At 45.6% G+C, this 27,454-nt stretch overlaps 2 protein-coding genes across 2 annotated transcripts in view; one reads left to right on the top strand and one right to left on the bottom strand.

The window, feature by feature from the left end:
- Positions 1–5,527, top strand: part of GALNT11 (polypeptide N-acetylgalactosaminyltransferase 11) — a 52,576-nt gene extending 47,049 nt beyond the window's left edge. The window contains exon 12 of the mRNA XM_015426346.1: positions 5,051–5,527. Coding sequence (XP_015281832.1) covers positions 5,051–5,182 — 132 coding nt within the window. The 3' untranslated portion in view covers positions 5,183–5,527. The remainder of the gene's footprint in view (positions 1–5,050) is intronic.
- Positions 5,528–11,777: 6,250 nt separating this feature from the next.
- Positions 11,778–27,454, bottom strand: part of KMT2C (lysine (K)-specific methyltransferase 2C) — a 110,689-nt gene continuing 95,012 nt past the window's right edge. The window contains exons 41-49 of the mRNA XM_015426350.1: positions 24,436–24,543; positions 22,608–23,727; positions 21,165–21,301; positions 18,544–18,686; positions 18,105–18,273; positions 17,756–17,872; positions 16,639–16,712; positions 16,198–16,306; positions 11,778–11,903 (exon numbers count right to left, since the gene is read on the bottom strand). Coding sequence (XP_015281836.1) covers positions 11,811–11,903; positions 16,198–16,306; positions 16,639–16,712; positions 17,756–17,872; positions 18,105–18,273; positions 18,544–18,686; positions 21,165–21,301; positions 22,608–23,727; positions 24,436–24,543 — 2,070 coding nt within the window. The 3' untranslated portion in view covers positions 11,778–11,810. The remainder of the gene's footprint in view (positions 11,904–16,197; positions 16,307–16,638; positions 16,713–17,755; positions 17,873–18,104; positions 18,274–18,543; positions 18,687–21,164; positions 21,302–22,607; positions 23,728–24,435; positions 24,544–27,454) is intronic.

Here is a 27,454-nt window from a genome sequence, read left to right as displayed (position 1 = left end):
AAGAGTCTTCCGCCCCCCCCCTCCACCAATGGCATGGGATGAAAGACAGTTGCGGTACCTGTATGGGGCTTATCCACCATCCATGCTGTGGTTGACTCCTGCGGGCTATTCGGAGTGGGATTGCTATTCGTCCTGCTCTGTTCATAGGTCAAGGTCTTCTCACAAGTCGAGACCTTCAGCATCTCTGTCACGTCCTCCTGTAGTCGAACCGTCCCACCATGCCATGGAACCAAGTCTTCCTATTAATCCTCCCGTCACTCCAAAACCTGTCGTTCCTGTCATCCAAACTAAACCCGTAGTCTGTCAACAAGACACCTCGGTCCACACGGCAGAACACGATTCTTCTGATTTCATTGAAGAGGACTCAGATACGGATGCTTCTGAGGCTCACACCTCTCCTGACCATGCATCTCCAAATCAGGATGTCGCGGAGGATTTACCTGTATCTCCATCTGACAACCTCACTTCGTACACTGATCTAGTAAAAAGAATGGCCCACTCTTTAGGCCTCTATGTCGTCCAACAACATCCGCAAGCAACGAATTCAGTTTACGATATAGTTCAGCTGGATACATCTTCCACCTTGGCATTGCCTATGTCATCAGTTCTTTTACAGGCAGCGAAGTCTCCATGGCTCAAACCTTCATCTGCTCCTGTTTCCACAAGAAAACTTGACCACATGTACAGGGTCCAAGAGTCAGAGGCCGAGTTTCTATTCTCACACCCTCAGCCAAACTCCATGGTTATAACATCTTCTTCCAAATCCAAGAAAATGCATTCAACACCTTCAGATAAGGAAGTTAAAAAATTAGATGCATTCGGCAGGTGCTTCTATTCCACAGGGGCATTGGGAGTCAAGGCCACTAACTACCTAGCCTGTATGAACCGGTATCAGAATACTCTCTGGGAACGGTTCTCAGAGCTTCTCAACCATCTCCCAGATGATAAACTCCAGGCAGCCAGACTCTTGCAAAAGGAAGGCATGGTGTTGGCAAAACAACAGCTCAACACTACCAAACATGTCCTCGAGGCATCTTCAAGAACCATGGCCTTGGCAATAGCTCTCAGAAGACATTCCTGGCTTCGCAACACTAATCTCCCATTAGACACCAGATCTTATGTGGAAGACCTCCCCTTCGATGGCCTGGGGCTTTTCAATGCAGCAACTGACTCTACTCTACAAGAGTTGGATAAGAGCATTAAGGCGTCTCGAGTGCTAGGAGTCTCATCCTCTGCGAGGCAAGAATACCGTCCCCGCACCTGGTCGAGGTCCTGGCAGAGACGTACCTCAACTCATCAGTCTCCGGACACAAGATGGAGACCGAGAATGTCTTCGGAAGGCCAAAAACCCGCCTACCAAAAGCCAAAGTTCGGTTCCGGACAACAGGCTTCCCGCACCAAACAGCCCAAGCCCTCCAAGCAGAATTTTTGACTTTCCTGTCGCCGAGTCAGCTCATGCCCGTCTCTTTCCGTTTATCCATGCCTAGCGTCTCATCACCTCAGACGAGTGGGTCCTGTCCATCTTGACCCAAGGATACAAGATTCAGTTCCATCCCGCCTACCATCCCGCCTACCGAGCTTCGCCCTCCCAACACTCCGGTCGTTGTCTCCACGGCCCCTTCCCCACCTCTCCTCGAGGAGGTCTCTGTCCTTCTGCAGAAGGGAGCCATCGAGAGTGTACCACCACACCTCCAAGGGACGGGATTTTACTCCCGATACTTCACAGTCCCGAAGAGAGACGGAGGCTATCGACCCATATTAGATCTCAGAACTGAACCATTTTGTGACCTACCACTGCTTCCGCATGGTCTCCCTACAACAGATCATGCCACTACTTTGCAGACACGTCTGGATGGCCACCCTAGACCTCCAAGACGCATATTTCCACCTCACTATCCACCCCTTCCACTGCCAATACCTCCGCTTTGCTATTGGCCAACACCACTATCAACATACGGCCCTACCATTCGGCCTTTCCAGTGCCCCGAGAGTTTTCACAAAGACTATGATTGTGGTTGCGGCTTTCCTACGTTTCCGAGGGGTGTCTGTCTACCCATATGTCCAGCGAATACAATACACTGGCGCTATCCTGGACTCACATTGGCGCTATCCTGGACTCACACATGTGCATGGCTTACCTACCTCCAGACAGGGCCGCAGACATCATTTCCCTGGCCACCGTCGTCTGTACCCACTGCCTTCCAAATCCAGAAGCTGCTTGGTCTCATGGCTGCGACTATGTTGGTTCTCGTCTTTGCAAGACTCAAAATGCGCCCCTTACAATTATGGTTCATTCGCAACTACAACCTGTCGAAGAACGCACACACTGTCGTCCTATCCCCTCCTCCCAGCATACAGGACTCTTTACTTTGGTGGTCTGTCCCTTCGAACATTCTTCAGGGAGTGCCCTTCCACCCTCCGTCACCCGAGGTCACCATCATGACTGATGCCTCCCTGATGGGGTGGGGTGCACACTGCATTGGCCTTTCTTTTGGAGACAAGTGGAACACACACATGAGGAACCGACACATAAACTTCCTCGAACTCCTGACCATACCATACGCTGTAACCAGTTTCCTCCCCTTAATCAAGGGGAAATGTGTCACAGTCCCAAGGGACAACACCACAGCAGTAGCCTACGTCAACAGACGGGGGCACTGTCTCTCTACGCCTCTGCACCCTGGCAATCAATTTGTGGGAGTTATGCATCACCAACGGCGTATTCCTCGTGGCCACTCACATCCTGGGACACATGAACGTGGAGGCAGACCATCTAAGTCGAGCAGGACTCAGCCTTCACGAGTGGGGGATGAACCCAACATACCTCCTCCCACAGGTGGGGAGCTCCCCAAGTTGACATTTTTTGCCACAAGGAACAGCAAAAAGTATCCTTTGTTCTGCAGTCGAGGAGGCAACGACCCGCAATCTCTGGGAGACGGCCTTCTTTATCCTTGGTCCTCAACACATCTTTACCTGTTTTCCCCTTTACCTCTGCTTCTGAGAGTGGTCCGCAAAATACTCAAGGACAACGCGGACTGTATCCTCATAACACCATGGTGGCCAAGACAACCTTGGTTTTCAATGGTCCTTGAGCTATCCTGGGGGATATACCATCAGTTCCCCTGGCCCTGGCCCTACTCCTTCTCTCAGACTCCCCTGTCCTACACCACAACATACCTCAGTTGAAACTGACGGCATGGCAGATACAATCGCAGGCTTCTCCTTACGTGTAGTGAACGTCCTTTTACATTCCAGGAAGCCCACTACTCGGAAGTCCTACAACTATAAATGGAAAAGATTCTGTTCTTTTCTGGGTGGTGATGCCCCTCGAGCAACTTCAGCTGGCCTCGAAAGAGTTTTCTGTTTCCTTCTCTCCTTAGCTGACTCGGAACTTTCCCACTCTTCGTTGAGAGTTTACTTAGCCGCTCTGTCAGCTTTTCATGTTCAGTTGATGGATGTACTTTGTTTGCACATCCAATTTCCAACTGTTTTTTAAAGGTTTGCTTCACCTTTACCCTCCTGTCAAAACTCCAGTCGCTCCATGGGACCTTCCTCTAGTTCTACGCCAGCTCACGAGGAAGCCCTTCAAACCACTCGCAACATGCGAACTCAAACTCCTAGCGTGGAAAATGGCCTTTTTAATTGCCATTACTTCTGCCAGGCGAGTGGGAGAGATATTGGCTTTCCGGCACGATACCTTGCCTCGTCCCGGACATCTCCTTCCTGCCGAAGGTGGTGTCAGAGTTCCACCTGCAGGCGGAGGTCTTCCTCCCTGACTTCTTCCCAAATCCAACATCAGCGGAAAACAAACTACTCCACACCTTGGACGTGAAGCGGGCTCTCCTGTTCTGTCTCACCAGAACGCGCCCAGACGAGACTCACAACTATTCGACTCGTACGCTTCACCACGCCTGGGCACTCGCATCACGGCCCAGCGCCTGTCAAAGTGGATTGTAGGTCTAATCCATCTATGTTACCTACTTGCCAAACAGCCATTACCTGGCCCTATCAGGGCTCATTCTACCAGGGCTGTTGCGACTTCCACTGCTTTCCTCCAGGGAGTACCACTGCAAGACATTTGCAGAGCCGCTACGTGGGCCATGCCTAACACCTTCATCAGGCACTACGCCCTAGACGTCCATACCAACACCAGTAACAACATGGGACGTCACATTCTATCCTCGGCTACGCAGTAAAGGACTTGCCAGCACCCTCCTCCAGGTAGGCCACTGCTCGCTAATCTCACTAATCTCCCATTGGTATGAAGCACAGAGACCACGACAAAGATAAGCAGGTTGCTTACCAGTAACTGGTGATCTTCGAGTGGTCATTTGTGTCATTCACACCACCCGCCCTCCTTCCCCGCTGCTGTCAGCTTCTACATTTTTGAATAGGGGTTGATTTGCGGCGGTTTGTAGGAACTGGCGTGATGTCAGTGCCCACCCCTCTGGGCATGCGCGGTTGGGTTCCTGCGCATGCCTGAGGGACTGGACGCGAAAATCCGTTAAAAGAGCTTGCTACAGCACCGATCGATCCAGCGCGTGTGCACTAGATCCCATGGGTGTGAATGCACAGATGACCACTCGAAGATCACCAGTTACTGGTAAGCAACCTGCTTTCCCCATGCTTAGTACAGCCATTCATTGATTTGGGCTGAGGTGCCATCGATATAGATGATACCCAGCTGAGCCTCTTTTTGAGGGAGGCTGTGGAAGTCCTGGGCCAGTGCTGGAGAACAGCGACTGACTGAATGTGGGCAAATGCACTGACAGTAAGAACGTTTCCCTGGGAGGAAGCCCCGCTGGATAGTTCTGAGTAGGATTCTGGGATTGTGCACGGAAGCTTCAGTCCCTGACCTTTAAATAAGCTGTGGTCGATTTCGAGTAAGACTTTAAATGCAGAGCTTGCTGCTGTTGGAATCTGAGTAAATGCTGATGCCCCAGACAGATCACCTCTTCTCACTGGCACAGCATTCAGAATAGCCTTATAGCGGCACACGACTTTTAAGCTGTCTTACCTCAACTATTCCTTGATATCCTTCTCTCTCCAGAAAAACGGTCGACTCTATCAGGTGTCCGTTGGGCAGTGCATGAAGGTTGTCGACCCCCTCAGCATCAAAGGATACGTGACCATGGCCATTTGTGACGGTTCTGTTCCTCAGCAGTGGCGTCTGGAAAGCTGAGTGTCAGCAGAGTGGTGTTCTCTCACTAGCGGTCATTTGAACTGGACGTCTGGAAAGCTTTCACTCCTAGAGCTGCTGTTTCCCATTGGGAGTATTTTAAAGAAACTATTTTTAATGGCAGTCTGGAAAGCCAGCAGTGGGCTATGATGTTTGGCTGAAACAAAAGGGGCTGGCAGCTCCATTGCAACCTCTCTACACCGGTAGAAGTGCAATTAACTAACTGTTTCCTGGAGTTCCCTTGCATTCAGAAAAATGCTACATAATAATTAAACCAGTGTAATTTAATTAGCGGGGGATTTAACTAATGATCTTTTCCGATTGTCTGAAAGAGACCCGCAACCCTGTCCTGCCTGTTCTTGCACAAGTATCATGGTACTGCTCGTGTTTTCCATTTTAATGGCTGAATTATTTTAGCTGATCTGGAACGATGATGTTTTTATCTTAAAATCATTTGTATATTTAATTTAGTTTTAAAATTAACCTATTACATAATTAAAAGATTCTGGGTTTTGTCTTGCAGTATTTAAAATAAAAGTTCTTAGTTTATTTTTGGGGGCTCTCTGGAAATGCCATTTTAGAAGAAATGCGGTGTTTTATTTGGTAGCCTCGTGGTCTGCTGTCCTTAGCCTCTGTGCCATGAAGTTTGCAGAAATGGATCTAAAACATTGATGGAGCAAGATGCAAGTAAGCAAATACACTTCTGCCTTTATTTATTTATTTATTTATTTGCCTGCCAGAGCATTACTTACATAAGAAATCTCATGTATTCAGCATGCATGTTACAATCAGGGAACAACTTTATGAAAGGATTTCAGTGTTGATGTTCTAAATATTGCTAGAATTTAGAAATGAACCAGCAGGGGACCCACATGGGCTTATGGGGGGATTCTCACCCCCCCACACACCTACTTTTTCCTCTTATCCCTTCCCTAGCAGCCCCCATAGCCTCTCCCCTTCTCAGCCTTCTTTCTCTTCTTCCCTGGTTAATTCCACCAGATAACTTACTTTTACCTGTTCTCTTAACTTTACCTGTCCTCTTCACCTTTTGCTCCTTCCCTTCCCTTGGCAAAGCCTGGCCAAGTTGCATGGGGCCAGGCCCAGTTGTGCAGGTAGCAAGTCTCCAGCGATCACTACAGGGCCTGTCCCCAGTGAGTCCTCTTGCCTCCAGAAATGACAGAAAGGCTGCAGCACCTTTCACAGGGCTCTTTTGGTCTCCAAGTGTTCCCTGTCCCCTCAGGTTTTGTTTTACAGAAATTAAGGCTTAGAAGGATCAGTAATATTGTTGTGGTTGTCTGACAGCCTCCAAAATGGCTGCTGACCACTTTGTGGACATTCTTCTCTTAAAGCTACAGACACTGTTTCTGTTATTTTGGGGAGTTTTTAATCCCCTGATGACTTTTTAAGAGTTCAAATTCTTCACTTATTACACCTATAATACAAAAAGGTGATGAAATGGACCCACAAAGCTACAGACCAATAAGTCTTCTGACAGTCATCAGTAAGCTGTATGCAGCCTCCATGCAAAAGAAGCTGCTCCGATGTATGGACGAGGAAAAAATTATAGGTGATGAGCAAGCAGGTTTCCGAAGAGGCCACTCTTGTATTCGTTGGCCTCATGGATAAATATTTGATAGATGCTCACGGACAACTGTATGCAGCATTCATTGATTATTGTCCCAAGCATGTTTATGGAACAAGCTTTATGCTGGTCGTCTGCTTGCTAGATGGTTGAAATTAATTATGAATCTCTATACAGGCAATTCATTATATGTCAAGCTAAATAACTCGGGATGTGTATCTAATTGAATTTCTGTCCAGAGGTGAGTACAACAGGGTTGCATCCTTCCACCCCATCTTTTCAACTTGTATTTGAACACCTTTGTATCTGGGTTACGGGATATTTCTGTCATTGCACTGCGTTTGGAACGTCATCCAGATCTTCGACGTGGTCTCTGTGCATTCACACCCATGGGATTCAGTGCGCACGCGCTGGATCGATCGGTGCTGTAGCAAGCTCTTTTAACGGATTTTCGCGCCCAGACCTCGGGCATGCGCAGGAACCCCACTGCACATGCCCAGAGGGGAGGGCGCGGACATCCCGCCAGTTCCTTTCTTACCGCCGCGTTGGAAAGACCTTTTTCTTCGTCGGTCTGATCGGTTCGCGTGTTTTGGTATTTTGCCTCACGGCTCTTTGGATTTTTTCCTCAGTTTGTTCCTTTTTGCCACCAGAACCAACAAAAGGTGTCCTCTGTTCTGCAGTCGAGGAGGCAGGGACCCACAATCTCTGGGAGACAGTCTCCTTTACCCTTGGTCCATGGGACTTCTTTACCTGTTCCCTCCCCTACTTCTGCTTCTGAGAGTGGTCCGGAAAATACTCAGAGACGGTGCGGACTGCATCTTAATAACCCCATGGTGGCCAAGGCAACCTTGGTTTTCAACAGTCCTCGAGTTATCAGAAGGAATATACCATCAATTCCCTCCGGCTCAGGACCTCCTCCTCCTCTCCAACTCCCCTCTCCTCCATCACGACAAACCACAATTGAAACTGACGGCATGGAGAATAACGTCACCGGCTTCTCCACCCGCGTAGCGTTCTGTTGAATTCCAGGAAACCTACTATGCGGAAGTCCTACAATTATAAATGGCGAAGGTTCTTACCTTTTATCTGCCCTCCTGATCTTTGACTGTAGTTATGATTTAATCACACAAATTGATCTAAAATGAGCAATAAAAGCCTTTGCAACCCATTGTAGCCATGAGATCAACTATGATAAATCCAAAATAATGATATTCACAAAATCCAAAGAAAGACTAATCAAAAGCTGGAAAATCGATGTACATTCTAGGCAAGTGGTCAATAAATTTAAATACTTGGGGATTATTATTCCAGTCGAATCTGTCATGGTCTAAGCATGGTCATACGGCTTGAACTGCGTCTTCCAAATATTTCCACTTTGATGTGCAAAGCAATCATTAACTTTAAATTTAGATTGCTTAACAATGAAGATCTCCCCGCTCTCCCTCAATCAGCAGCCCAGGAGTGCTGTTGGTCTTTGTGGAACAGAGCTGAAGATTTTCAAATCACTCGACTGTTCCCAGTGAGGCCTTTGAGCCCCTTAACAAAGAAGAAAAGAGAGCTACTCATTGAGACATTACATAAACAGGACTGGGACCAGAAGGAAATGTTCTCTGCTTTACATAGGACATAAATATCCAGCTGAATTTGAATCTCCGCACTATCTTCACATGTTGACGGTTCCTAAACTGAGATGGTCATATACGATTACATGCTGTACTGGATTACCCGCAGCTCGGATGAAGGGTTGCTTTCTCAGGACATCTCTAGAACAGCACTTTTGTGACTACTCTTTATCAGCTGTTGACTCATTAATGCATGTCTTTCTTTATTGCCCGAAACATGCTGAGGCCAGGGGGAAATTTCTTTTGAAACAGTTATCAAAATATTCACCTACTGTGGACCTGCTCTGGATAGCCCAGGCAAGTCAGATCTTGGAAGCTAAACAGGGCCGTCCTTGGCTAGAATTTGGATGGGAGACCTCCAAGGAATACCAGGGCTGGGAGCCAGAGGCAGGTTCTCCAGCCACTTCTCTGAATGTCCTCCATGCCCCCAGTAGGAGTCACCAGAGGTCACCGTGACTTACAGGCACGCATGCGTGCACACACACAGAGCAAAAATACCGAATACTCAGCTATTGTGGCCATTCATAAGCTTATTTCTGAGTAGCCACAGCAAAATTTGTACTGTTGATGTGGCTATTGTTTGCTTTGTTACTATTCTTAAATGGTGGTATATGGCCCACAGGCTTTTAAACTTGAATAAAACATCAAAAACATTGAATCTGCCCTATCTGTTGCTGGTTCTATTTGCATATCTATTGACCATATACTTTATGGTGCCATTTGGAATTGTAACAAGCTGGGGAACTGCAAGGATTTAAGGGGGTACTTCATTTTCCCCTCCCCCAATATTCCCTCTCCCATTTTCTTGCTTCCTTATTACCCAACAGTCCACCTCCCTTTATATACCCCAGCTTCCCCCTCCCCCACAGCCCTCAAGAAAACTATGGTCCAGTTGTGCAGTGCCAACAGCTGGGCTGGGCTCACTTGCATGGTTGGGAACCTTCAAGAACTTGCAAGGGAACCTTACTTTCCCCTGTATCCCCGTCGCCAGTGTCTTTCTTTTCCCCTTCTTCTTGGCAACCCCCATATCCTCTCACTTTTCCCCGCCTCCTTCGCCCACCAACTTACCTTTTATCTGCCCTCCTGATCTTTGACTGTAGTTATGATTTACTTCATTTAGCCCAGGATAGCCCGATCTCGTCAGATCTCAGAAGCTAAGGCCTGGTTAGTATTTGGATGGACAACCATCAAGAAATAGCACGGGGACAGGCAATAGAAAACCACCTCTGAAACGTCTCTTGCCTTAAAAACAAATCTAGCTTGCCACCAAATGGTGCATAACGCTAAAAGAGCTTGAACCTCTGGCTGCCAGACAATCTTAGGATCTCCTGGGTGTACTACACACACTGCCATACAATAATTATTACATATTACTTCATTTATACCCTGCCTTTCTCCACAGTGGGGATTCGAAGCAGTTTACATCACTTTACTGAAATCTTGGGGCTGCTTAAAATATCATTTTAACTTAGAACTGCCCCAGACTTTGTGGGATAGTGGTTGTGGGTCTGTGGAAGTAGCATACGCAAGATCTACTGTATCCTGATATAAACAATAATAGACGTTCCCAAAAGGAAAATATAGAAAGTAGTGCTTTATAGATGTAAAATATTTTATTTGTAAATGCTGATCTTCTAAATCTGTTTCCACAAATTTCAAAGCCCATAACACTCTGTATACTTCAAAAATTCATTTTTGTCAACATTAGATACTATTATACAGAACAGAAAAAAACCTGTAGGACAAATACTGGTAGGATGTTGGAATATTGTACAAGAGAAGAAAAATATTCAAGAAACAATTTCATACAGCTATTTATCAAGAGAAAAATATATACAATTGATTTATTCTGTAAGATAAAAATACATCATGCCATATACATTACAAGTTCAGAACTGTATCACTGAATATACCAACAGTTTTACAGTCCACTTTAGTTGTGCACACAAAAACTTCATTTTTTTTAATATTTAGACTGTGAAGTGTCAGTACCAGAATTTAAAGTACAAAATAAAAAACTAACCTGGTTCAAAATGTTGATTAGGTTTCTACAAGCAAACACAAACAGTGTTTATTTTTAAAAGAAATGTAAACAAAACAATCCATACAAACACATTTTTAAATTACATTTTCCAAAACCCTATTGCCAGAGTCCTGCAGCTGAAGACACAATTACACCTAATTTTTTCCTTTTACTTTTAAAGAAGGCAGCTATTGTATTAGACTTATGCTCTCACTACACATTTCTAGTTTCATTACATGATTTTAGTGAACGGTCATCTAATCCCCACTACTTTTTTGCTGGGGGGAAAATGTTCAGCCTCTATTTTGGGTGGTTTTAGCAGTTATTCACAGTTATCACAAATCCTAAGCACAAAAAAACCTGATTTAAGAAATAGGGATGTAACAATATAATACAAATAAATCAGTCTAAATTTCCTCAGACATCTACAAAAGTCATAATTGTAATATACATGCTCTCTACCAGTCTTAAGGGTTACTTTAAAAAGTTCATTAATAGATCACAATTGAGCCTGCTTTAAAGATTAAAAAAATAAAGTAAAACCTCTCTTTAAATTGAGATTTTGGTTATTCCATAACATCTGTAATGGCATGTTTAATAATACACAAGATCATATTGTAACATCCCTATCAGAGTTTTATAATAAGCACCCGAACTTCTGCAGAGCCTGGTAGCATTTGGTCAATTACTATTTTTTTTTTTTGTATACTGTAATGTTTTTCTCAAAATATTTACACTTGTGTACAAAGTAACAGGTTTGTTAGTTCTGCAGGTAACAGCAGCAGCTTGGCTTCTAACTTTTCCTTTTAAAAATAGCTTCATTCACTTATTTCAATAATAAATACAAAAAGTTTCTCTTATTTTACAGAAATCAAAAACTACAATAAACTGACTCATGGAATCAAGTATTTTAAATGTATTTTAGTGCAAGTTATTTTTTCCCTTAGCTCTATCCCTAAGGAAGTCATTTCAGTACATTCCTTGTTCAGTGGTGTCTACTTTTATTTTAATTTTTTTTTTCTGTATTTAGAGGGCCTGCCCCTTTAATAAGTAAGGCTGTGGCCAGCACTTTGGACGTCTCCCTTTCGCTGGTGATTTCAGTCTACATTCATTGGTGCCCCACTGCCCTTCAGCAGGTCAGCCAGAGCTTTTTCTGCCCAAGTTCAATGATTTCTCCTCAGTGAGTTCATAAGGTCAAAAGCACTGGACCGGTCTGGGGATCGGCTTCCCCTCTGTGCGCCTGGGCAGCCAGGCAGTTCCAGCTTCCGCTTCTGATGCTTGCTTGACACGCGAGTCGAAGAAAGTGTTACTCTCACGGAAGTGATCTGCGTTCGCGTCCCACCCTCCCAACCCCAAACATCACTTCTTGGGACACGCAACCCTCTGAGACAGCAAGGAATGCATCTAGTTCATCCATTTCCGGCAGTTTACAGCTCCACAGTGACATGGAATCTTGTGCTGGTCGTCTTCAAAATCAAACTTATAGTCATAACAGAGCTGAAAGACAGTAATTGTCAGGAGAGCGGTTAGATGCTCTGGGCCTTGCAAATGCCAAACCCACCAACCTTTGCATCTGTGGATAAATACATTCTCCATTTCACCACGTTGTTGGATTTTAAATGGCTGCCGTTAATGAAGGAAGAGATTAGCACAGTACCCATGATGGAATACTTCCCCAAATCAGGACAAGGGTGAATGGCAGTTTTGATCTGTAACATGATATGTTTGGAACTAAATGATCAAGAATCAGTTCAGATTATATTTATACAAGTAAGAAAATGGGGTGGCGCTTACCTGTAACCACTTCATCAAGTGGTCTGCTGTGCAGGCACACATAGGGACTGTGCAGTTGCAGGCCAGAAGAGCTAACAAGCTTTGCAAAGATCTTTCTAGAGCTAGAGAGTGCTCTTTCCCACCCCCATCTTCAGTGTATCCCTTTTCCCACCCACAGGGTCACAGTGTGGGGTGAGCACTCTTCCCTCAGTTCTCCCTTTGCCGTTGTGAGGACTAAAATCGACATGAAACGATAAACTACCTACAGCGGGGAAAGGAGGGAGGGATATGTGCCTGCACAGAAGACCACTCGATGAACTACGGTTACAGGTAAGTGCAACCCTGTTTTCACCGTTGTAGCTTCTGTGCAGCCCCACATGGGAGACAACAAGCTCACTCTCTGAGGAGGCAGGTGTGGGCTGATTAGCCAGAGATAAGAGTGAAGAACCACTTTCCCAACAGCTGCCTCCTTTTGAGCATTCACATCCATGGAGTAGTGCTGAACTAAGGTGGACCAGGTAGCTGCTTTGCAGACATCACCTAGCGACAACCGGGTCAGGAAGGCTGCTGACGAAGCCTGTGCTTTGGTGGGGTGCACTCTGATACCAATGGGACACGGCAATCCAGCTGCACTATATGCTGTTTTGAGAGTGTCCATCACCCACCGAGACACTAACTGAGGTGACGCTGCCTTCCCTTTATTAACCCTTTTAAAGCAAATAAAAAGGTGTTTGTCCTTTATAAACTGTTCTGTACGTTTTAAATAAAAGATGAGTGCTCGTCTCATATCTAGTGTGTGCAGAGTTTGTTCAGCAGCAGATGTAGGGGAAGAAAAGAAAACTGGCAGAACTATATCTTGGTTGTGAAATTCAGAAACCAGTTTGGGCAAGAAGTCCAGCCTGGGTCTCAGGACCACCTTGTCCGCATGACATTTGGTAAAGGGTGGTCACGGCTTAAAGGGCTCATCTCTCCCACCCTATGTGCAGAGGTGATCACCACTAGGAAGGTGGTCTTATAGGAAAGAAATGACAACTCAGACGTGGCCATGGGCTCTAAAGGTTTATGCATTAATTTGGATAAGAGGAGAGACAAACTCCATTGCGGGAGAGGGCAGACAGAAGGAGGGTACAAATTATATAAACCCTTAAGGAACTTCCTGGATTCTGGAGCAGAAAATACTGAAGACATACCAATAGCATTATGAAAAGCTGGCTGCAGCTAGGTGAGAACCTTAACAGAAGACGAGGCTACACTTCTGCCCTTTAACAACAAGTAATCAAAACATTTTTGACAACGCACAATTAACGGGGTCAAGTCCCTGCTGCATTGCCCACTGCGAGCATTTAGCAGCACAGGATTTATGTGCAGAGGGTCTCCTACAGGCAATCATAACAACTGTCACCCTCTGGGAAAAGCCCCCCCCGTGCAGAATCGGCCAAGCCGATAGATGCAAGGACCGAATTTAGTGGTGAGCTTGTTTTTGCAAATGTGATCTAGGACATCATCTGTTTGCACATTGAACAGCTCTTGACCTTAGAATGGAAGGTCCTCAATTTTGGCCCTAGTATCCTGCGGGAGTGCAGAAGATTAAAGCCAAGAGTGCCTGCGTAAGACGATCCGTTTACAGAGCTCTGCTGTGACAATCAGCTACATTTCACTGTTGCTTCTCTAACTTCTGATCCTCCAGGAGCAATACCCTGGTGAGGGTTTTTTTTTTATCATCAGGAAGTTGACAAACTGGCCCATACAATCCCATAACAACATTTGGTAACGACCCATAACAGCAGTGAAATTGGAGACACAAAGTCCCATGGCACCCAAAGAATAAATTTGTCACCCCAGAAAGTCCAGCTGATGGCCTTCCTTGTCTAAAAGCACAGAGTGTGTCCCAGCTCTACCCTTGGTGGGGAATATTTCAGAGACCAGGGAATTAGGCCTGAGCATGCTGAAATAACTGGCTCGATCTTCCCTGACTTTATACAATTTTTCTAGCTTCCTAGCAGAAGCTGCAGTGGATGAAGTTTTGGCCCAAATACACATGGCAATGTCATGAATACCCTGTAACATAGGTAGGGTGATGGGTCCCGAATCTGGAGCATATAAGACCTTCATAATGGGGAGTGTAGATTGAGACTCTGGGGACATGTATTTGAGCCCCAAGGATTTGGCCATATGAATCAACTGCTCAGAATATGACTTCAAATCTTCAGCTGGAGAGGGAGCTGAAGGTTTGCTAACTGTATCGTCATGTGAAGGTAAGGATGTGTTTTCAGATTCAGCTTCCAAGCAGTGTTCCCTCTAAGCTGAGTTAGTGTGAGCTAGCTCACAGGTTTTTAGCCTCTGGCTCACACATTTTTGTCTTAGCGCAGGAAGGATGGCTCCAGAGCAAACTAACTTATGCATAGCCAAATCGTTTGCTCACAACTTTAATGCCAGTAGCTCACAAAATAGAATTTCTGCTCACAAGACTCCACAGCTTAGAAGGTGCATTGCTTCCAAGTCCAGATCCACTGGTTCCTCGGGATTGGACAGGAGGGAAGCTGCGTCTCCCATAGATAAATGGCTGGGTACACATTTATCCTTGGCTCTTCCTTGGTTTTGTGGATTAAAAGCAGGCCATGGAAATGGAACACATTGGCCCTGTTAGTCCCACGAAGCCTTGGGATGGGTAAGAGGTGAACCAGCCGAAGTGGCAAAACTCAATGCCAAGCTGACATTGAGGAACGGTCATGCGGAGTCGATGCTTGGCTCCAATGGGAGCAGTTCGACACAGAATAAGAGTTCACTGCAGCCATGGATGACTGGGAAGTACAGTGTCGAGGTGAAGTAGACTTTCGGCGTCAAGGAGACTTTGAGACTTGATGCCGAGGAGAAGGCAATTGGTGGTCTCAGTGTTTAGCCTTCTTTTTTAACCTTTTCAAAGGCGGCTCCAACATTGTGTGGGTAAGGTCTGGCAGCATGGTCAGTGCTGAGGTCGATAAGAGTTGGTGCTGATGCTACTGAAGGAGCACTCAGTCTTTTATCGGATTGTGCCTGTTTCTCCACTTGGGGGTCTGGGGCACCCAGCGCCTTCTCCCACAAGGGAGCTTTAAGCCTGACCACTCTCCCATCTCTTGCCTTCGGGGTCTGTTGGCACAGGTTGGGCATGAAGCCATATTCTGCCCTTTGCCTAAACAAAGTAGGCATGACTTATGGTCATCGTTCTGGGACATTTTGGCTCCACGCTTTTCACATTTAGGCCCTCAGTACTCACTGAGGGAAGGAAAAAAAACACAGAAAAAGGCTCGTGCTCTCCTCACAGCGGCAAGGAAAGAACCGAGGGAAGAGTGCTCGCCCACCCCTGTCATGTGACCCTTTGGCTAGGAAAAGGAAGACACTAGCGCTAGAAAGATCTTTGCAAAGCTTGTTTGTTCTTCCGCAGCTGGCCTGCAACTGTGCAGTCCCCATGCACAGAAGCCATGACAATGTTATTGGAGCAAGAGCTTTTATACAGGTCGTCTTGCTGTTGCAAACTCAGGGCTGAAACCGATGTGCAGACTCATGAACCAGAATCCTCACCTGGGGACCAAGTTTCGGGCAGAGAAACATTTGAAAGTGCCCAACTGAATAGCCTTCTCTTTTTGGCATGGTTAACTTTCTCATTTGTGGGGTGGGGCTACACAAGGTAGTAGTATCCTCACATTTTATAGCATCCTAGATAATTTTTGTGTTACAGCAGTAAGCGTTTTGAGATGCATGCAGGTCCTTATTACAATAATCTAGAAATCTTAACAGTCCAGCACTCTGAACAGGCTTCCTTCTATCCAGCCATTATTTACAATGGCAACCAAATATACAGTCTGATTTCCACCCTGGTTGCTGAAAGCCATACAGTGAGTTGTGACTGACCAGCTGGAGCAGAAACTCAGCAAACTTCTAAAAGGAAAAAAAAGCTGGTGGACAGGAATCTTGCAGCTTCGACTAAGGGACCTGGAAGAAGAAACTGAGCATATTCTGTAAATAAAGACACAAATCCCACCTCTTCTCCTTTCTGGATTCTCCTGCTGGAGCTGATGATAATCTTATGTCCCCTTTCAAAGGTGACCACCTCAGCCACACAGTTTGGTGCACAGGAATGGTTAATATACCTACGGAGGGGGGGGAAACCCAACATTTGTATTAGTCTACAGAGTATGTAAATGGATTTTACTATAAAACAGACATATAACCACTGTGCTCTCAGTAAGAACTACCTCAACAGCTTACAGCTACACATCTGTCAAGACAGCAGCAAAGTCAAAACTATAGCAAGTTAATAAGGCAGTTTCATATTTCAGTTGAAAGCTGGAATGTTGAATGGGCCACCTTAGAAACTGAAGGCTATTTCTGAAGACGGCAAGTTAAGCAGGAGAAGAGCCAGTGAAGGGGGAACGTGGCTCGTCTCCAAGAACGAGATCGCCATTTCTGTAGAGACACCCACCTTGCAGGGCCTCCCGTCAATGTGGCATCGATGACATGGTCATTGTCAATGCGGAACATGTACACCCCACGATTCTAGGGGGGGGGGAAGAGGAGAGAAGATGCTGTCAGATTGGTCCAAGAAAAGTCAGTCATTCAAACAACAGAGTGACATGGGCTTGCTCCAAGGCTGTGTGGGGTTTTGTTTTTAAATTTGGAATTGGGCAGAGTCCTTTGGTTCCCTAAGGAAGTGGAAGTGTGTGTATTTTACACACCGCAGGAAGCACAGCTTTCTTGTTTTTGTAAGTGTGTGCAAAGGTAGCAAGAATACAAGGCAACTGACAGGTTTTTGAGGCTCAAACACACCCAGCCACAGACTATTTATTAATTTGGAGCCCTCTCACAGGCACACACTTAATCCCTACCTACGGCCACAGCATGATCTCTGGATAGACTCTCACAGGTGCAGCCTCTTGTGTTATACAGGGAAGGGAAATTCAGCATTAGCACAATAGCCTCAGTTTGGTCATTTTAGCTTCCAGGGAGAATTCAGGCTCAATTTGATCTAGAACCCACTTATCAGTCTTTTTGGGAGTCCATGGCAGCTGTAAAACCCTCATTTGAAATGTGGCATTGGAAGAACCAGCTTTCTTCACTGTCCAGCTTTCACACCCACACGCAGGAGTGGAGAATACTGTGGCATGAATTATCTTGAGCTTGGTCACCAGCACCACATCCTTACACTTAAGGATCTTTTCTAGTTCCTTCATGGCTGCCTTTCCCAGTCTCCGCCTCCTCCTGATTTCTTGGTTGCCATCTCCCTTTTGGCTGATAATTGAGCCGAGGAACAGAAAAACCTTTAACAATTTCAATTTCTTCATCATCAACCTTGAAGTTGCATAATTTTCCAGTAGTGATCACTTTTGTCTTCTTAATGTTCAGCAGTAATACTGCTTTGACGCTTTCTACTTTAGCCTTCATCAGCAGTCATTTCAAATCTTCACTGTTCTCTGCCAGTAAAGTAGCCTCACTTGCATACCTCTACTTGTTAATATTCCTTTCACTAATTTTCACGCCACCTTCCTCTAAATCTTTGTCAGGCCATACGAATGTCTGAAACAGCAGGCAAGCTGCCTTACCTGAGATTCATACAGCTTCTCTTTCCTGTTGGCTACCTCGTTGCGGATGATGGTTCCAATATATTCAATGACCATGGTGTGCTTTTCAATGTCTCTAGCAGCATATAAGCCCAGGCCCTGTAAAGATAGTTAACAACAGATATACTGACCTTGGGCCTGAAAAGCTCCTTCTGGGAACACCTGAGGACCAAAGTGCACACAGGTGCTACTGTACTGGGGGGCAGGGGTTAGGATAGGGCGCCAAAAGTTTAGATGACAACGTTAATAACTTTTAACACTGGCAAAGACAAACAGCACAAACAAGTCCCAAGAATCAATGCCTTCCAGACACAGAGATATTGTAACTGACCTGAATACGTGAACGTGCCAAATACACGTTGGATTTCCATTCAGTCTTCATTTTTCGGTACTGTGAGGACTTTGAATGAACAAACTGTTTACTGTAAGGTGCATTCAGTTCTCCGGTAACTGTGCTCTGAAATGACTTTGAAGTGCTGGTGCTATTCAGGGTATGAGGCCTGTAGTGATGGGTCACAGAACAGAAGAGACATACAAGGAGAACTGAAGATCTCTCTGAATTTTATGCATTTTGAATTTATTTATTTTTTTAATGACAGACAGACAGACATTCAAAGCCAGCTAGCAGAGACGACAAAGCAGCTTCCCTGGCTTGGACATGCACATACACAGCCGACGACAACAGGGTTTGTAAGCAGCACACAGAAGCACAAATATTTTACGCAGCCTATAAACCCTGGGCTGTACTATGTGAATTTAAAAGAAAATACCTTAACACAAACCTCTTGACATGGGTACTCATTTTCGGCTCAGAGCGGGCACAGCCGGTGGGGTTGATGGCCAGAGGAAGTTCCATGAGTGGGTTTCGGCCATAGCGGAAGGTGTAATTCTCACAAGCCTCAACCCCAGGAAGCTGAAAGTACACCAAGGAATCACGTCAGTGCGGATGCAGAAGAAACAGTCAAAGAAATGGCCAGTGTGCTTGCAGCAGGTTGCTTAAGAACCACAGCAGCTGCTCTTCTGCTGCAAGCATGTGACCGAGTGCTTTGCAAACCTTTCACCTTTCTTGCTGGTTTTCCTTTACAAGCAGGTTCCCAAGCCTGCCTTTCCAAATCCTGCTCACAAGACTCACCGTCATTCTTTACAGGGTGTTGAACACAGAGGATGTCCCCTTGTCCACTCCACCACACATACACCCGCATATTCACTGATGGGGAGGCAATTCCACCCCATCTCTAACCTGCTAATTTGCTTCCTTATCCTTTTTACAACCTCCCTCAAAAAGATAGAGTCAAGTGGTAGTGGTGGTCTGAAGCAACAGAACAAAGTTTGAGTCCAGTGGCACCTTTAAGAGCAACAAAGTTAAATTCTGTGCATGCACACTTCATCAGATAGGTGCACATAAAAGCTTATACCCAGAATTAAACTTTGTTGGTCTTAAAGGTGCCACCGAACTCAAACTTTGTTCCCTCAAAAAGAGAATGTGCAGCTCAGGAAAGAAAGTGTATCACAAGCCCTCTGCATACTATACAAAAAGGGCAACAGGAACTACAGACGACCTTTCTCCATACATTGCTGGGATCTTAAGACAGTTGCCATAAGAAAATCCTTCCTCCATCAAATTAGCAGTCCACCTGCCCAGCATCCTGTTTTGCACATGGCCAGCCAGTTGAATGGCCAACAAATAGGGCACAGAGTCCAACGTGTTCCTCCTACCACTGGTATTCAAAGGTTAATGGACTCTGAATATGGACGTTCCCTTTCGTCACCATGGCCAGTAGACATTGATGGAACTCTCTTCCATAAATCTGTCCAGTACCCCTTTAAAGTCATCTACAGCTGTGGCCATCACTATTGTCCACTGGCAGTGAGTGAATTCCCTAACTTAAGTACTCATTGAGCATGAAAGTATTTCCTTTTGTCCATCCTGAATCTACTGCCCATCAACTTCACGGCATACCCCCTGAGTCTTAGTATTACAGAGGAGGGAGGAATAAGTTCTCTCCATTAACTTTTTCTACCCCATGCATAATTTTATTAACTTCTCTCCCGCACCCAGTTGTCTTTTTTCTACACTGAAATCTCCAGCCTCGTTAGACTTTTCTCATAGGAAAGTTACTGCACCCCTTAATCATGAGCACACCAGAAGCTACCTCGTCCTGAGCCAGACCCTTGGTCTTTCCAGCTCAGTCTTGTCTGCTTTGACTGGCAACAGCTCTCCAGGGTCTCAGGCTGAGGTCTTTCACGTGAGCTACTGCCTAGCCTTTGGCGCCCAGAAGGTCCCGGGTTCAGTCCCCAGCCTCTCCAGTTCAAAGCACAGGCTCTGCCACTGAGCCACAGGCCCTCTCCATAGGCCCTCTTCTGCTGTTTTCCCACCGCTGCACTATCTTTTCTGAGCAGGGGTTTCTGACCTCCGTTTGCAGTAATTCCCCCCCATAGTGCCACAAAAGTCTTTGTTATTTTGGCAGCAGGAGACCAATCCTTTCTACTGCACCGCTGGAATGAATCCAAAGACAAACATGCTTAAATATGGTTCAAACCTACCTGAAGCCCTTAACTGAGTGATAATAGGCTGCAATTCTATATACCCTTCTCCGGGAATAAGCATCATTCATCATAGTGGGAGTTACTGAGCAGTAAACGCCATTATTTTCAACAGGACAATGAAGAGCCTAACTTTCTTTGGACTGGGACAACGAAAATGACAGAAGGTCATAACTAGCACTTAATATTAGTGTGTATCACATTAAGTTGAATGAGCCTTTGATGATATCACTAATGAAGTTACTGGATCCCAAGACTTGAATAGATACTATTAGGCATTATTCAGCCCACCGAAAGCTGAATCAGATTCTCTAATCTGATTTGGATGGCTGAACAGAGATTCCCTGAATGGATGCTGTATATTCGGCTTCCATTCGGGAAATCCCTTTCCTGGGCAGGGGGAGGCATTTAAATGCTTCCCTGCACCCTCCCAGGCCCTTCCTGGCTCGCCCGCCTTGGTGGGCGTGCCAGGGAAGGCGGGGGGGGGGCTCTGCAGGCCTTCCCTGGCTCAACCACTTCAAATGAAGGGAGCGTGCCACCTCTGTGGCGCAATGGGGGGGGGATTTAAACCTTAAAACTCCAGTTGCGCCGCAGAGGCGGCACACTCCCTTCATTGAATTGCCTTCCCTTCAGTGATAGGACCCCCCCTTCAAGGGGGGTATTATTATAGCTTATGGGGACAGTCCCCATAGGGTATAATTGAGCCGAATATGATTCGGCCGGCCAAATGCCACCCCATTCAGCTTGCATTGCCGAAAGTGTCATTTGGGGGTCATTTGGCTGGTCAGTATCAAGCAAGAACAGGTCAAGAGCCAGCCTAGTTGTTAGAGCTGAGGAGGCCACTCACAGATTCTGCTATTCTTGCCACTGCAGAGACAGTCAAACCAAAGAGGTCTTCGCCCTTCAGATACGCAGGAAAGAGCTGGAGCATTTCAGAACTCTTCCTTACAGCAACAACAGGATCCAGGACTTTATCCCAAACACCTGCAAAGGAAAAAAATTACAGTGAAGACCAAAGAACTTCAGGAAAAAGAACAAAAGTCTTGACTCAGGTTTTATACCATCTGAAGGACATGGCCACTTTGGATGTAGTGCTATGATATGCTCTAGAATGCAGAGGAGGAAGATGGCACATTTCTCTCATGAATTCTTTACCCTGATTTCAGCTGTGCAAGGAAAACCACATTTGCCCTACATGTTCCCCGGAGAGCACTGTGATCCGGGATGCAAAATCAGCTGGCACTTCCAGGCCCCAAGCATACTACGCTGGCGATTACCAGGGCCAGGGCCTTCTTGGTAGTGGCTCCATCCTGGTGGAATGAGCTCCTGGAAGAGATCAGGGCCCTGTGGGACCTTTTACAGTTCCACAGGGCCTCTAAATGGAGCTCTTCCACCAGGCGTCTGATTAGGAGCCACATTATATACTGAGGAGTGTCCCTGTGCCCTGGTTTTACCCTCTTCTATCTCCAGCCACTCCCTGACTTACCAGCGCTATCTCCAGCTTGTGCCTGCCGCACAATAAGTGAGAGAACTAAGCTGGTGTGGAAGCTATTGGAACTATACGACCATCTAAGCCAGGCCATAAAGACTGTTTGCTCTTGTTTTATTTGGATATGTTCTAGCGCTTTTAGGTATATTTTAAATTACAGTTATTTTATGCGATTTGCTTATATGTTTTGATAGGCTTTTAATTGTACTGTATCTCATGGAATGCTATGTTAGTCGCCTTGAGCCCGCCTCGGCGGGGAGGGTGGGATATAAATTGAATAAAGAAATAAATGTATGAGGAGCACACATATGTCCATAGCTCTACACTGAAGAGACTTCCTGTAGCACACGTCCATATGGGGAAACAGTATGAAATCATCACAACGGATAGTGATTGTGGGCATCTGCAATTTGCTACAAGTGTTATGTGTAGAAACGTGCCTTGCCTATTACAGACTGCCTTCACTTTTGCCTCCCTTTGTAAGGTAATTGCAAGAGCGGATGGAGATATCTGTGGCCAACTAATACTTACAGGTATTTGATTGCCTTCAGTGGAATGAAGTGAATCACACTTAATATATTCACGTTAATTTAGCCTAACCCAGCACAAAGACCAAGATACCTGAAAATGCCACATGAAGGTAAAAAATAAATGTGGTAAGAAGGTGACAGAGAAGGAAATCCTGGAACGATACTCACAGATTAATATCTTAAAGGTGCTACTGGACTCTTGCTCTTTTCTACTGCTACAGACAGACAAACACCGCTACCCATCTTGATCTATCACAGATTAATGCATTACCTTTTGGGTATGAGTCGGTAAGAACCACATCTTCATGGCCTTGTTCAGTAATCCTGATCACAAAAAGGGGAAGGCCGTCCTTCTCTTCAATAGAACACAGGTAGCGACATCTGCGGTTGGCATACCGTGTACTCCAATATAACCGGCTGGCCTCATAGCCCACAGGGTAGAGTACCCTGGAGGAGTGGAAGGCCTGCATCTGGTGCGGCAACAGCTGGCCAATAGTGTGGAAGATAAGGCTTCCCACCCGGAAAGTGTGTTCTCGGTCCCCCCGTTGTACAATGCTGGCAATCTGGCGGACTTCGTCGCGCTGGACGTAGACCCGCCTGAAGACTGCAAAATAGCTGAGTTCTTGCTCGTGAGCTCCCTTTGGTTTGTGCATGGGGCAAAGCATGGTTTTGTCTTTAAAAAACATGCATTGTGCTTTAATGGCACAGGTAAAGTGATAAATATTGGTGCACCTTAACCTGTGACAGCCGCTGGTGGCGCCCATCTTGTGACAGAACGTGCATTTCATTTGCAAGCCCCTCCGCAGGGCAAGCTCCACATTTATTAAGGCACCAGCTTGTGTCTCATAGACCTCCGTTGACCAAAGCGCACAGTTCAAATGGACCCAAAGGTCTAAGTCAAGGTTAAGAAGTCTGGCTGGTCCATCTGTTAACCCATCACCCTCTTCATGACAGAAGCAACACTTTCGGTAGTCCTTGGGTACAGGATCCGGTTTAATGGTTGTGCCCAGTTTCCTGAGGAACTCATCTATCTCCTCATCACAAGGAGGCCTGAAGGTTCCTTTAGGAATCACAATCTGTATGTTCCATTTCTTCCACTTCATTCCTTTCCACTTCTTATTTAATGGTCGACAGTCATCAAGACCATTGGGTATTGTTCTCAAACGGGGTTTGAGTTTCACGGTTACCTTCAGCTCGTCTGGTTTTGGCTCCACCCTAGCTGCTTCAAAAGCGGGAGGGAAGGTAATAAGGGGAGATGATGGTGGAGAAACCTTTTCCTGGAACTGAGGGAGACAGTGCACATCCAGTGTGGAGATGTTGTTGTTATACTGATGGAACCCTTTGGGGGGAGCCTCCTTCATGTGGAACTGTGGTAAGGAAGGAATTGATTCCTGCAGGGGGAAAAACAGAAAGCTTTTCAGTACAAAGTCAGGAAACACACATTCAAGCGGTATTCTTTTCAGGCCAGATGCAGTTAACGGGAGAAAAGCTACAGTTGGTAAAAAACTGGAGACTGTTCACTTGATTTATTAATATCGGGTCTTATACTAAATGATAAGTAAGCTTTTTTAAATTAGACAGCATCAAACTTGCCCACAAAATTACTTCAATCATCCATGAGTTAAAGACAGAGGACTTAAAACAGATTAAAAAAAATGGAGCAGCAAATTGTTTCTGGAGAAAGGAGCCAAGAGAATTGGCATTTTACAAGAACTGTAATCTCTATGATAAAACACTGTTATGTATATGGTGGGGTATATATGGATCCCCATTTAAGAACTTCTGCAAGGCCAGCATCGGAGAAACTCCTACTGGATGAGGCCCTGAAATACAACTGAAAAATCTGGACCAGATCCCAGTACAGTCACATTAACACTATATGTTTATATTAGAAGATAACTAAAGGACAAAACTTGCAGAAAATAATTTGAATTGAACAAAGTATTTTAGCCCTGCTATTTAAAGCTACAGAACTTTGAAAGATAAACCACATGACTAACCACATCAGTATGGACCTTTTAAATTAAAATTTAATGTGTTTTTCATTAAAGCAGCGGCTTCAGGAAGTCCCCAGTACAATAACATGCTTGTGAATTTACCTTGCTCTCTGAATTTTTTGCTTGCATGGACGCTGAGTAGAGGACAAAGCAGTTATTGCTACAGAAGACAACATCTTTCTCCATTCTCTCAGACCTCTCTCTGGAATCCTGAAAGTGAAAACCCAAACAACATAAAAACACAACCCAGGAAACTACATTTCATGAGTCAGCCATGATTTAAAAACAAGACAAAATATCCATTCTTTATCTATCTTCTGTTAGTGCAATATTTTGGAGCCCAAATTCTGCTCAGAAAGGTCTTGTTTTTAGATCTTGACTTTCCTAATTAGATAACACAACTGATTTTCTTGACATACAAAACAATGAAAATGGTAAAGCTTTAAAGCAGAAAAAAATCTTTTCATTTCTCATTAAGAAATGTACGCTTAGATGCTTTGTAGATCTGTACTCACACTAACATTTCGTCAGATACAATTCTGATCTGCCCTTAACTACTTTACAGGAAGAAATAATTTCAAGCCAAAATCAAATGAACTGGCAATGGCAATTTGGAGGCATGCCAAACTTCCAAAATTGTCAACTGTTCCAGTATCAGTATCCAAAAGGGAGAGCTTCTGGGGAGTTCTGTTTTTTCTACAGATAGTAAAACAACAGAAATTAAATGGAAGTCAGATAAAAGTTTAATGAACTCTCTTTTGTTTGAACATATAAAATACTGTTAGTTTACAGTGCTTTGTCGAGTCATCCCTGCACTATTGGAAACATTTTAGTGAAAGTGAAAACTTTTGCATTCCTTTATCCTCCAAAAAGCAATAAAACAGAAGAGCAGTAGGCACCCGGTATTCCCAGGCGGTCTCCCATCCAAGTACTAACCAGGCCCGACCCTGCTTAGCTTCCGAGATCAGACGAGATCGGGCGTGTTCAGGGTGGTATAGCCGTAATTAACAGTTATACAATAGAGAGAAAAACAGGTTGCTTACCTGTAACTGGTGATCTTTGAGTGGTCATCTGTGCATTCACACCCATGGGATCTAGTGCGCACGTGCTGGATCGATCGGCATTGTAGCAAGCTCTTTAACGGATTTTCACGCCCAGACCTCGGGCATGCGCAGGAACCCCACCGCGCATGCCCAGGGGACGGCGCGGACATCCCGCCAGTTCCTTCAAACCGCCGCAAATCAACCCCTATTGAAAATGTAGAAACTGACAGCAGCGGGAAAGGAGGGCGGGTGGTGTGAATGCACAGATGACCACTCGAAGACCACCAGTTACAGGTAAGCAACCTGTTTATCTTCGACGTGGTCTCTGTGCTTCACACCCATGGAAGATTAGTGAGCAGTGGCCTACCTGGAGGAGGGTGCTGGCAGGTCCTTACTGCGTAGCCGAAGATAAAATGCAACGTCCCATGTTGGTATTAAGTTTTTGCGGACGTCTAGGGTGTAGTGCCTGATGAAGGTATTAGGCGTGGGCCACGTAGCGGCTTTGCAAATGTCCATCAGGGGAATTCCCTGGAGGAAGGCAGTGGAAGCTGCAACAGCTCGAGTTGAATGGGCCCTGATCGGGCCAGGCAATGGCTGTTTGGCAATCAGGTAGCAGAGGTGGATGAGACCCGCAATCCACTTTGAGAGGCACTGAGCCGTGATGCGAGTCCCCAGCCTTGTTGGTGCGTAAGAGACGAACAGCTGGGAGTCATGCCTCGTTGGACGGGTTCTGTTCAGGTAGAACAGGAGCGCACGTTTCACATCCAAGGTGTGTAACAGTCTGTCCTCTGAGGATGTCGGAGCCGGAAAGCAATCCGGGAGGAAGACCTCTGCCTGTAGGTGGAATTCTGACACTACCTTTGGCAGGAAATGAGATGTTAGGGACGAGGCGGACACCATCTGGCAAAAAGGACAAGTAAGGCGTGTCGTGTCTGAAAGCCAGTATTTCTCCAACTCGCCTTGCAGAGGTGACAGCAATCAGAAAGGCCGTCTTCCATGACAAGAATTTCAGGTCGCAAGATGCGAGTGGTTCAAAGGGTTTCCTCGTGAGCTGACGAAGAACTAGAGGAAGGTCCCAGGGAACGACAGGAGTTTTGACAGGAGGGTAGAGATGTAATAAACCTTTTAAAAAACTTTTTGGAGACTGGTTTCCGGTGCGGCGCCACAAGTGGACGGGTCTCGGCTTTCTCCGAGCTGCCCAATCCCATTGCGTTCTTTTGGAGCCCCCCACGCTAATGGGGGAGCCCCACTTTGCTTCCTGGAGGGAGGCAAAGTTGCAAGAGGCTTCTTCGCTCACCCCTGATGGACGGCGAATCGTGGGGGTGTTGACGTTGTGCCCCGATGCGGGAGCGCAGAGGAGGAGAAAACATGGCTGCCGCCATGGTTTTCATAGCAGCGACCAGCCGTTTTTTTTTTAATATATAAAGATTTTATTGGCTCCCCTAAAAAGGGGAGGTATTTCGCTTAAAAGAAAAAATGGGAAGGGTAGACAGTGGGAGTAAGAGAAAGCTGAGTGATATATAAACTGGTAAATTAAACTGTTAGTAATGTCCAATTAATCTTCTTGTGCTTCTTCTGTGTGTTGTCAAACTTCTTTTCTTAGTCCTGTCACATGTAGTTCTCTGTTAGTATGTTAGTAATGTTCCTTTGAATTTCTGTTAATAAAAGAAAATCTCTTCTGTGCACATTCAGAATCGCTTCTTTGCGTGCTGGGTACTTTTACTATCGCTGACGTGGAGGAGCTTCCTCTGTTGTCTTCTCCTTCCGGCTTGTTAGATCCTCCTTCGGGTTGTTAATACTCTCAGTTCATGCACTATAAATCCTCTTCTTTTCATGCCATTACCGGAGGTCCCCAATTTTGAGAATGGTATTAATTTCATTTTCGCTTTTATATCCACTCCCAAACTCTCTATGGGTCCTCCTTGCAATTGCTGACTTATATAAGCGCTTGCCAGGCACTTCTCGCTGTCACAATTCAAACTTTTCCGTTTTACAAAACTCCCGTCGGATTCACAGCCATAAACAGTCCAAACATTCAACAGCCGGCTCTCGCACACAAGCAAACGCCCAGACGAAAG

The sequence above is a fragment of the Gekko japonicus genome, unplaced genomic scaffold, assembly GCF_001447785.1.
Source record: "Gekko japonicus isolate JY-2015 unplaced genomic scaffold, Gekko_japonicus_V1.1 scaffold691, whole genome shotgun sequence".
NCBI lineage: Eukaryota > Metazoa > Chordata > Lepidosauria > Squamata > Gekkonidae > Gekko > Gekko japonicus.
This window is presented reverse-complemented; position numbering and strand designations above follow the sequence as displayed.